This window comes from Aedes aegypti, chromosome 1 (genome assembly GCF_002204515.2).
Source record: "Aedes aegypti strain LVP_AGWG chromosome 1, AaegL5.0 Primary Assembly, whole genome shotgun sequence".
Lineage (NCBI taxonomy): Eukaryota > Metazoa > Arthropoda > Insecta > Diptera > Culicidae > Aedes > Aedes aegypti.
The window spans coordinates 224944194-224956322 of record NC_035107.1 but is presented as its reverse complement, the minus strand read 5'-3'; the positions used below and the strand labels follow the sequence as shown (position 1 = coordinate 224956322).

Here is a 12129-nt window from a genome sequence, read left to right as displayed (position 1 = left end):
CTGGCGGTGATTTCGCGCTTCGGTTGATAATAAGCTCCGACGTTAATTACTGCACCTCACTTTGTCGACGAGCAGCAGCAAACCGTTGCACAGTGGTCCACATTTGAAAGATCATGGCAAAAAATACGACTGACAGACTGAAAATCTGTCTGTCACTCTATCTGTGATGCTTGCGAGCAACGTTGGATACAGAAGGCAGAACTTGCATACAAGTTGAAGGAGTTTAGTATACCTTTAGGCGATTGGTGGAACAAATCAATGGAAGACAAGGAGAGAAGAAGACAAATAATAAGAAAAATTGGGAGTAAACTACACATTACAAAAATGTTGTCTATGAGCGCCACGGCGTGCACATATCAACCCGTTCCAAATATTTTACTATTTTTGTTCATGAGAAGTAGTGTGGTACATGATTTAGGATTTCAGACCTTATTTTGGGCATAGTCACCATTCCTAGGTTTTCACATTAAGAACAAAATTCTAACAAAATTGATGCTGTTCATGTATTAAATATAGAAAATTAATCAATGTATCGGCAAACTTAGGCAAGAGAAACCTTCTCTAATCGATTGATTATTCTTGAAGAAGCGTTTGCTGAATAAAGGTAAAAATAAGTGATAGACCAGAAAAAATATGCTGAAAGAAAAAATAATCGTGTTTTGGTGAAAATGAAATAAGATTTGAAAATATACAGCTATTTAGCGTACGAACTCGATAAAAAATTCCTAAATGCTCCTGTATATTCTAAAACATCTGATACTGAAGATGGATATTTGACTTCATTTTTGGACTTGAAACAATTTTTGAAAATTCGGTTTTTGCCAGCCTCCTAAAAATCTGGACCTCTGTGCGTCCTCGTCATCGTCGTTCCACTCGCTCGCTAATGCAGTCTGTTCCGATAGAGTGGCGCCGAATTCGCCGAAACAGCCCCCGTGTCCTTAGGCTCTGAGCATGAGGCGGTGAATCGTCGTGACAGCATGAAATTAACTAGCGTGACACGACGACTCGATGGCGATGACTGTGAAGCTGCTGCTGCTGCTGCTGCTGTGAGAAAGCCAACTAAGTAAAGTTAGTGCCAAAGTCAGGCGTTTGCAAAAGCGGTGAATTGTAAGGGAGCTCATTGAAAGCTTGGCATGTGGCAGCCCAGGTACTTATACTTAGTAAGAAACTCGAAACCTATCGGCGATGAGAAGCAAGCACAGGAGCAGGTTTTCACTCAGACGTGAAATAAAAGTTCATTTTCCACCCTTCAATTTTTTGACGCTCCTATTCAGCGGCGAAATGACGAAGGTCACGCTTATGTGAGATTGTGGGATGATTAGTCATATATATGGGGGCACAAAGGAGGGACGTGTTTGTTTACGATTACTGTAGGGCACGAAACTACGAAAATCGATTTGCTCCGGAAACCGGTACCTAGTATACGAGTTTCAGACTTAATTTGGAATAAAATTTGTTCCAGAAAATACTGAAATAAACTTAATGATTGTGTAAGCTATTGTGTCTGCGATCTGCCCATAGAAATCACAACTTTTCATGTAACTTTTTAGCACAAACGCATTATTGTCATCTATAGTTTACTTAGATAACAAAAAATTTACAAATTTATGGGTGGTCATTCTGATACGGAATTACGCTACCAGGTGGCACTAGTGAGCATGGAATTTTTGTTCTGCAGATAGCTCAGTAGCCTGATCACTTAGAAATATGGCGTCTTCGGCAAAGTTATTCAGTACGACACGGGCTAACTACCGTTTTACTGTTGTCTATCCAAACCCAACTTGTTTTTTTTATCGTCGTTCTGCCATCTTTCTTTTGTATTTTGTCGTGTTTGTAGATTCGTCGCTTTTCTCTCTTCGTTTTTCAATTTTTCCTTGTTTTTTTTATCTTACTTTTGTCGCCTTTTTGTCGTTTGTCTGTTACACTTCTGTGACGATCTCTTTGTCATTCTGTCACCCTTCTGTCATCATTTCGTCGTCTTTCTGTGATATATCGGCAACCTTTTTATCGTTTTTTGTCGTCTCTCTGTCTTATTTCTATCTTCGTCACTATGATATATGCCTTGCGTATGCCTAACCATTTTTGTTCCCTTATTTTTGGTCATTCCGGTGTTTCTTTGTCCTTCTTCTGTATTTGTTTGTCTTCTTTCGTCTTTCTGCCGAATTTCGTGGTATTTTTGACGTTCTTCTGTTATCTTTCTTTCATCTGGCTATAATATTTCTGTCGTCTTCCTATCTTTTTCTGTCGTTCTCAGCCGCATTACCATCACCCTCTGTGTCCATTCTTTTATCGTTTTGTGGTCTATTTGAAGTGATTTTGTTTATTCTGTGATCTTTTTGACATGTTTCTCTATTTTATCTCACTTCTGCCATCTTTTCGTCGTCTTTCTGTCATCTTTTCATTATATGACCTGTTTCGTCTGTTCTGTTTTTTTTTTCATTTCATTTTTTCTAGTTTTTATTTTGTCATATTGTCAAGTAAGATTTTTTCATCTCTCTGTCGTCATTTTAATCAGTTTCTCTGTCAGTCATCGTTCTGGCGTCTAAATGACGCTTGAATGTTGTCCACATGTCTACTAGTCGGTATATTATTTTGTAATCTTTCTATCCCCATTTGTCTTTTTTCTGGTCTGATCTTCTGGTCTTTTGAACTTCTAGTCTTCTGGTCTTCTTGTCATCTAGTCTTCTAGGTCTTCTGGTGTCTTCTTATCATGTGGTGTCTTTCGGTCTTTTGGTCTTCTGGTCTTCTGGTTTTCTGATTTTCTGGTTTCCTGTTTTATTTTTGGTTTTCTGGTTTTCTGATTTTCTTGTTTTATGGTCTTTTGGACTTCTGGTCTTCGAGTCTTTTGATCTTCTGGTCTTCTGATCTTCTGATTTTCTGGTCTTTTGGTCTCCTGGTCTTCTGGTCTTCTGGTTATTTAGTGTTCTGGCCTTCTCATTTTTTGGTCTTCCGGTCTTCTGAACTTCTGGTCTTCTGGTTTTCTAGACTTCTGGTCTTCTAGACTTCTAACCTCTGGTCTTCTGGTCTTCTTGTCTTTTGGTTTTCTGGACTTCTGCTCTTCTGGTCTTCTGGTCTTCTTGGCTTCTGGTCTTCTGGTGTATTTTTATCATGCGGTGTCTTTCGGTCTTTTGGTCTTCTGGTCTTCAAATTTTCTGGTTTTCTGGTCATCTGGTCTTTTGGTCTGTTGATATTCTGGTCTTCTGGGGTATTGGTCTTCTGGTCTCTGGTCTTCTGGTCGGCTTGTCTTCTGGTTTTCTAATCTTCTAGACTTCTAGTTTTTTGGCCTTCTGGTTTGTTCGTCTTCCAATCTTCTGATCTTCTAATTTTATGGTTTTCGGTATTATTGTTGATTTTATGGTTTTCTGGTTTTCTGATTTTCTTGTTTTCTGGTCTTTTGGACTTCTGGTGTTCTGCCCAGACAACCAAAATGTACGCATAACGAAATCACCTGGAGGCTTTGTACGTGTAAAATTTCGCGAAAAGGCCTTCTACGTACAAAAGTGGAGGCGATATGCGTGCATATATTATGTGATGATTAATAACATACAATGCGAGTGTATAAATATTCTCCCTAACTAACCTGTTATCTTATGCGACCTAACTTATGATAACAAATGTTGATTTGACAGCTGCTACGAATTGATTCGACTTACTGTGTACAACTGTACGGGACGAAACAAAATGTACAAATGAACTCAGAAAAAAAGTGTTTTATGCGAGGAAACTCATCAATTTGACGATTTTATCCACAGTGCTTTGCGAGTTTGATGTAATTAGTATGAATAAACGAGTTTTAACGTGAACTTCTATGTGATTTCTGGTTGTCTGGGTGGTCTTCTGATCTTCTGGTCTTCTGATCTTCTGGTCTTCTCGTCTTCTGGTCTTCTCATCTTTTGTTTTTATGGTCTTCTGTTCTTCTGGCTTTATCGTCTTCCGGTCTTCTGAACTTCTAGTGTTCTGGTTTTCTGGACTTCTGGTCTTTTGGACTTCTGATCTTCTGTTTTTTTTGCTTTTCTGGACTTCTGGTCTTTTGGACTTCTGGTCTTCTGGACTTCTATCGTCTGGTCTCCTGGTCTTCTTGTCTTCTGTTCTTCTTGTCTTCCGGTCTTCTGGTCTTCTGATTTTCTGGTCATCTGTTCTTCTGGCTTTCTCGTCTTCCGGTCTTCTGAACTTCTGGTCTTCTTGTGTTCTGGTTTTCTGGACTTCTAATCTCTGGTCTTCTGGCCTTCTAGACTTCTGGTCTTCTGGTGTCTTCTTATCATGTATGGTGTCTTTCGGTCTTTTGGTCTTCTGGTCTTCGGGTCTTCTGATCTTCTGGTCTGTTGATATTCTGGTCGTCTGGGGTATTGGTCTTCTGGTCGGCTTGTCTTCTGGTCTTCTAATCTTCTAAACTTCTAGTTTTTCGGCCTTCTGGTCTGTTCGTCTTCTGATCTTCTGGTCTTCTAATTTTCTGGTTTTCGGTTTTATTTTTGGTTTTCTGGTTTTCTGATTTTCTGGTTTTCTGATTTTCTTGTTTTCTGGTCATTTGGACTTCTGGTGTTCTTATCTTCTGATCTTTTGGTCTTCTGATCTTCTGGTCTTCTGCTCTTTTCGTCTTCTGGTCTTCTCATCATTTGGTCTTCTGGTCTTCTGTCCTTCTGAACTTATGGATTTCTAACCTCTGGTCTTCCGGACTTCTGCTCTTTTGGTCTTCTGGTTTCCTGGTCTTCTGTTCTTCTGGTCTTCTCGCTTTCTGGTCTTCTCATCTTTTGGTCTTCTGATCTTCTGTTCTTCTAGCTTTCTCGTCTTCCGGTCTTCTGAACTTCTGGTTTTCTGGTTTTCTGGACTTATGGTCTTTTGGACTTCTGGTCTTCTGGACTTCTAACCTCTGGTTTTCTGGTTTTCTTGTCTTCTGGTCTTCCGGACTTCTGCTCTTCTGGTCTTGTGGTCTTCTGGTATCTTCTGGTCTTCTAGTCTTCTGGTCTTCTTGTCATCTGGTCTTATGGTCTTCTGGTCTTCTGGTTTTATTATCTTCTGGTCTTCTGGTCTTCTTGTCTTCTGATCTTCTGGACATCTGCGTTTTTGGTCTTCTGGTCTTCTGGTCTGTTTGCTTTCTGGTCTTTTGGTCTTCTTGTCTTCTGGTCTTCTAGTTTTCTGGTCTTATGATCTTCTGGTCTTCTGATCTTCTGGTCCTTTGATCATCTTTTCTTTGGTGTCTTCTGATATCTTCTGGTCCTCTAGTCTTCTAGTTTTCTGGTCTTAATTAGAAACTCAAAATCAATACCAAAACCGCATTTCAACACTACTTATCCTCAACATTTCAAGAATGAATCATTGATCAATTTCTCCCAACAAAAACACTAATCCCAAGTTACATTTCAGAACCTTTTAACTAATTTAAGCCAATAATTGTTCTTTGAATCAAATCATTTATCTATGAAGCAGGGTCTGTCCTAGTTGGGACGTGACTCATAAATAAAGAATAAGATGTATGTGAAGGGATATTTCGGAATGTCAAAGATTAAACAGTTTCTCTCATCAACTTTCCACAGAACATGCAATTCTAAACCCCATTGCTAATCACAAATCTCTTCTCTTCCCATTCTTCAACAGGTCACGGAACCGACTACCTAAACCTGGCCCTCCGGGACGGTGGCGTCTCCCTGACGATGGGCCTCTCGAACGGCAAACAAGAGATGCATATCAAACCGGCGCGGGTTCGATTCGATGATCACCAGTGGCACAAAGTTACCGTCCACCGACGGATACAGGAGGTAAGTAATCTAAATGCGAATACTCGTGTCACTTCTGTAGAATCGATACCATCTAACTGAAATGGTTTCCGTTTCTTTGCAGATTTCAACGATAACGAGCTTCTGCCGGGTAAGTGTTTGAGTGCAAAACGAACTACTTGTTTAAGCGATAAGTATATAAAGTACAGGTTCGAGGACTTCATCGCCAGAGATAATGAGTTTCTCGAATCAGACGGCAAAAACTTGCCCTAATTGCATCGAAGAGTTGGTAGGGTAAGGTGGGGCAAAGTTCAACTTTAGAGGAATAATCAATATTTCCAGAAACACTAAAATGTTACCACACAGTGAAATTGACTACAATTTTGCTTAACAGATTTTTAGTCATAACCGTTTCAGAATCGATTGTCTCAAACGAGCTTTTGCCCCACCTTACCCTACTGCCTTCACTACCGCAGTTGGAAGTTCGACAAAGGGGAAAACTTTCCACCAGTCATGCTCTTCCATGCAGCTGCTGCAACCGTCTGGTGGCAATTATAGGAAAAACTCGGAAAACTGCCACCGCTTACTAATGATGACTGCATTTTTCCTAGATTTTCAAATCAACGAGCAGGGGGAAAAACGGAAGTTATTTTGATCTCTAGTGCTATAGAACACTTCCTACAACAAAGGCAATCGCCAATTTCTGAATTGTGAATTTTATCCAAGTGAGTGACGAAGCCAACATGATGTCCTTCATTGATCAAGTTTTTGAAAAAGCTACGATTTGTCCAAGTTACTATAAGCACTAGTTTCTTCCATAGGAAATATTGCATCAGTAGGTATGGCCAACTGATAGTGATTCAGAAATGGCTACCAGGAAAAACATTTTCCGATGACTTTTTCCATGGGGATGGAAGAAATTCGCAATATTCAATTGTCAAAGTCACGTGACATTCATGACATTTATCAGCACAGCTAATAAGCTCTAAGCCAGCATAATAGATGGATACATGCATTTTAAAAAAAAACACTACAAATGCTTACACGCCTGATAACTGCACTTCCTCCACATAGAAACCCTATTACTGCATCATTATTGCTTCTAAGCCCGATGCATACATTTAATAAGCACTATACTGCCCATAACTGCATATTTGTCACATTCGACATTTTTGATAATTTCGAGTTAATACCGGGGATAGTCATCAAATGGCCAATACTTTCGATCAACTCACTGAAATCTGTGAGATTGTTCTAGAAAATTCGAAAAAAATACCAAGTTGTTTCGTCACATGGATAATTGTAACCGCATGACAGTCACATTGAGATTATACATGGGCCTCATAATGCAGTAACAACGAAAATTGTACCAGAATTATTTTCTGACTATTTACCCAATATGCGATATGAGTTGTACAAAATTTCAGCCTCAAATAAACACTTTTAAATTCTTAGTGATTTTCTGAAATATTAGATTCCTCCCATACTGCAATAAAATGCAAACTTGGTATCCCATTTACTCAATGCCTACTTTTGTCGAATGTTACAAATATGCAGTTATGGGCAGTATATTGGCTCTATGTTCGCATACGTTTCATCTTAAAGAATTCACGGAATTTCATATGTTCAACTGTTGGCAAATTACCATCTCATCTCAAAAACAAAGTCGTTTCTGATCTATTCATTTACATTCTACAGTAACTTTTCAATAAATCAGAAAATTATCCTTCATATCCAACATTATCGTTCGACGGAACCCTCTCTCAGCGATTCCCATTCTATTTCTCAACCTCTACCGGATTGACTTCTCCACCGACAACGTTATAATGTTTTATTGACAGGCCTCTTCTGATTATAACGACTCCGAGCTTCGACCAATCGGTACAGGCGCTGATGACTTTTATAATGAAGATGGCGGGGTTGGCGGCTTCGACGCAAACGGCGAAGAAGTTTGCAATTAATGAGACGCTAATTGGAATTAAGTTTACTCATTATTTTTGCTGTGCGAGCGGTTGCTACTATATAGCTACGTGTACCATCGCAACTGCTGCAAATAAGGATCTAATAATGATGATGATTCAGTAGAACCGATCTGGAGGCTGAATGGCTCCGTGTGGTTCGGTTTGACAGGAAGAGGGAGAGATGGTTGAGGTGTAGGCCCAGAGGATAAGATAAATTATGTTTTACTGCATCTGCGAGTAAGATTAATGGCGATAAGTGATAACATATGAGTCTTTGTGTAGGGCAGTGTGGAATGTTTTACTAAGATTCAGTGGCGTTCGTTTTGCTTCATATCATTGGTTCAAAAAAGCAGGTAACATTACAACTATGAATAGTTTTCTGCGATTTTGAATAAAGACTCTTATTCAGTTTTGTGTTCTTTTGAGCATTACCACAGTTATCAAAGGAGAACAACGGAGAAACTATATTCCAAAGGAAGAAAAAAATTCTAACCCGAAAAGCTTCTCCCAGAAGCTGGGAAGCTTCTCTCTCAGAAGCTGGAAACCATCTCTCTCAGAAGCTGGAAAGCATCTCTCTCAGAAGCTGGAAAGCATCTCTCTCAGAAGCTGGAAAGCATCTCTCTCAGAAGCTGGAAAGCTTCTCTCTCAGAAGCTGTAAAGCTTCTATCAGAAGAAGCTGGAAAGCTACACTCTCAGAAGCTGGAAAGCTTCTCTCTCAGAAGCTGGAAGGCATCTCTCTCAGAAGCTGAAAAGCATCTCTCTCAGAAGTTGGAAAGAATCTCTTTCAGAAGCTGGAAAGCTTCTCTCTCAGAAGCCGAACAGCATCTCTCTCAGAAGCTGGAAAGCTACTCTCTCAGAAATTGGGAAGCTTCTCTCTCAGAAGCTGGAAAGCTACTCTCACAGAAGCTGGAAAGCATCTCTCTTAGAAGCTGGGAGAGCTTCTCTCTCAGAAGCTGGAAGAGCTTCTCTCTCAGAAGCTAGAAAGCTTCTCTCTCAGAAGCTGGGAAGCTTCTCTCTCAGAAGCTGGAAAGCTTCTCTCTCAGAAGCTGGAAAGCATCTCTCTCAGAAGCTGGAAAGCATCTCTCTCAGAAGCTGGAAGAGCTTCTCTCTCAGAAGCTGTAAAGCTTCTATCAGAAGAAGCTGGAAAGCTACTCTCTCAGAAGCTGGAAAGCTACTCTCTCAGAAGCTGGAAAGCTTCTCTCTCAGAAGCTGGAAGGCATCTCTCTCAGAAGCTGAAAAGCATCTCTCCCAGAAGTTGGAAAGAATCTCTCTCAGAAGCTGAGAAGCTTTTCTCTCAGAAGCCGAAAAGCATCTCTCTCAGAAGCTGGAAAGCTACTCTCTCAGAAATTGGGAAGCTTCTCTCTCTGAAGCTGGAAGAGCTTCTCTCTCAGAAGCTAGAAAGCTTCTCTCTCAGAAGCTGGGAAGCTTCTCTCTCAGAAGCTGGAAAGCTTCTCTCTCAGAAGCTGGAAAGCATCTCTCTCAGAAGCTGGAAAGCATCTCTCTCAGAAGCTGGAAAGCTTCTCTCTCAGAAGCTGTAAAGCTTCTATCAGAAGAAGCTGGAAAGCTACTCTCTCAGAAGCTGGAAAGCTACTCTCTCAGAAGCTGGAAAGCTTCTCTCTCAGAAGCTGGAAGGCATCTCTCTCAGAAGCTGAAAAGCATCTCTCTCAGAAGTTGGAAAGAATCTCTCTCAGAAGCTGAAAAGCTTTTCTCTCAGAAGCCGAAAAGCATCTCTCTCAGAAGCTGGAAAGCTACTCTCTCAGAAATTGGGAAGCTTCTCTCTCAGAAGCTGGAAAGCTACTCTCACAGAAGCTGGAAAGCATCTCTCTTAGAAGCTGGGAGAGCTTCTCTCTCAGAAGCTGGAAAGCATCTCTCTCAGAAGCTGGAAAGCATCTCTCTCAGAAGCTGGAAAGCATCTCTCTCAGAAGCTGGAAAGCTTCTCTCTCAGAAGCTGGAAGGCATCTCTCTCAGATGCTGAAAAGCATCTCTCTCAGATGCTGAAAAGCATCTCTCTCAGAAGTTGGAAAGAATCTCTCTCAGAAGCTGAAAAGCTTTTCTCTCAGAAGCCGAAAAGCATCTCTCTCAGATGCTGGAAAGCTACTCTCTCAGAAATTGGGAAGCTTCTCTCTCAGAAGCTGGAAAGCTACTCTCACAGAAACTGGAAAGCATCTCTCTTAGAAGCTGGGAGAGCTTCTCTCTCAGAAGCTGGAAGAGCTTCTCTCTCACAAGGGAAGGTCACGATGGTGTTACACGGGGTTTTCAACCGGACTATTTTTGTTAGATTCTACATGTCGAAATATGAAAAACCCCAAAGCCTTTCGGGTGATGGAACAGTGGTGTAGCCAGGAGGGGCTCTGAAAGGGGCAATTTTGTACGTATATTATATTATTAGGCTTATTGGAAATTTGACAAAAATATTTTTTCAATATCTATTGTGATGGTAGAGAACAGAATTGACATTAATTTATGTTCAAAATGTATTTTCCATGCCATAGGCGCAATCGGGATGGGTTTAGTATTGGTATACTATTCTAATAAAACCAAATTTGTTTTGGTGTCCATATTCCATGATGGTTACGCCAATGGCATGGAAAATACATTTTAAACATACTTTAATGTCAATTCTGTTCTCTACCATCACAATAGATACTAAAAAATATATTTTTGTCAAATTTCCAATTAGCTCAATAGTATAATATACGTACAAAATTGCCCATTTCAGAGCCCCTCCTGGCTACACCACTGGTCCATCACCCGAAAGGCTTTTGGGTTTTTCATATTTCGACATGTAGAATCTAACAAAAATAGTCCGGTTGAAAACCCCGTGTAACACCATCGTGACATTCCCTTGTCAGAAGCTTGAAAGCTTCTCTCTCAGAAGCTGGAAAGCTTCTCTCTCAGAAGCTGGGAAAGCTTCTCTCTGAGAAGCTGGAAAGCTTCTTTCTTAGAAACTGGAAAGCTTCTCTCTCAGAAGACGGAAAGCTTCTCTCTCAGAAGCTGAAAAGAATCTCTGTCAGACGCTGCAAAACTTCTCTCATAGAAACTGGAAAGCTTCTCTCTTAAAAGCTGGAAGAGCTTTTCTCTAAGAAGCTGGAAGAGCTTTTCTCTAAGAAGCTGGAAGAGCTTCTCTCTCAGAAGCTAGAAAGCTTCTCTCTCAAAAGATGGAAAGCTTCTCTCTCAGAAGCTGGAAAGCATCTCTCTCAGAAGCTGGAAGAGCATCTCTCTCAGAAGCTGGAAAGCTTCTCTCTCAGAAGCTGGAAAGCTTCTCTCTCAGAAGCTGGAAGAGCTTCTCTCTCTCAGAAGCTGAAAAGCTTCTCTCTCAGAAGCTGGGAAAGCTTCTCTCTGAGAAGCTGGAAAGCTTCTCTCTCAAGAGCTGGAAAGCTTCTCTCTCAGAAGCTGGAAAACTTCTCTCACAGAAACTGGAAGAGTTTCTCTCTCAGAAACTGGAAGAGCTTCTCTCTCAGAAGCTGGAAGAGCTTCTCTCTCAGAAGCTTGAAAGCTTCTCTCTCAGAAGATGGAAAGCATCTCTCTCAGAAGATGGAAAGCTTCTCTCTCAGAAGATGGAAAGCTTCTCTCTCAGAAGCTGGAAAGCTTCTCTCTCAGAAGCTGGAAGAGCTTCTCTCTCAGAAGCTGGAAAGCTTCTCTCTCAGAAGCTGGAAAGAGCTTCTCTTTCTCAGAAGCTGAAATGCTTCTCTCTCAGAAGCTGGGAAAGCTTCTCTCTGAGAAGCTGGAAAGCTTCTCTCTGAGAAGCTGGAAAGCTTCTCTCTGAGAAGCTGGAAAGCTTCTCTCCCAAGAGCTGAAAAGCATCTCACTCAGAAGCTGGAAGACTTCTCTCACAGAAACTGGAAAAGTTCCTCTCTCAGAAACTGGAAGAGCTTCTCTCTCAGAAACTGGAAGAGCTTCTCTCTCAGAAGCTGGAAGAGCTTCTCTCTCAGAAGCTGGGAAGCTTCTCTCTAAGAAGCTGGAAAGCTTCTCTCTCAGAAGCTGGAAGAGCTTCTCTCTCTCAGAAGCTGAAATGCTTCTCTCTCAGAAGCTGGGAAAGCTTCTCTCTGAAAAACTGGAAAGCTTCTCTCTGAGAAGCTGGAAAGCTTCTCTCTGAGAAGCTGGAAAGCTTCTCTCCCAAGAGCTGAAAAGCATCTCACTCAGAAGCTGGAAAACTTCTCTCACAGAAACTGGAAAAGTTTCTCTCTCAGAAACTGGAAGAGCTTCTCTCTCAGAAACTGGAAGAGCTTCTCTCTCAGAAGCTGGAAGAGCTTCTCTCTCAGAAGCTGGAAAGCTTCTCTCTCAGAAGCTGGAAAGCTTCTCTCTCAGAAGCTGGAAGAGCTTCTCTCTCTCAGAAGCTGAAAAGCTTCTCTCTCAGAAGCTGGGAAAGCTTCTCTCTCAGAAGCTGGAAGAGCTTCTCTCTCAGAAGCTTGAAAGCTTCTCTCTCAGAAGATGGGAAGCTTCTCTCTCAGAAGATG

General features: G+C 41.1%; 1 protein-coding gene across 1 annotated transcript in view; it reads left to right on the top strand.

The window, feature by feature from the left end:
• The window catches only part of LOC5567609 (neurexin-1), a 571360-nt gene that overhangs the window by 444922 nt on the left and 114309 nt on the right, over window positions 1-12129 (top strand). Inside the window, 2 exon segments of the mRNA XM_021857706.1 lie at window positions 5593-5753; window positions 5836-5862. Of these exon segments, the coding sequence (XP_021713398.1) occupies window positions 5593-5753; window positions 5836-5862 (188 nt within the window).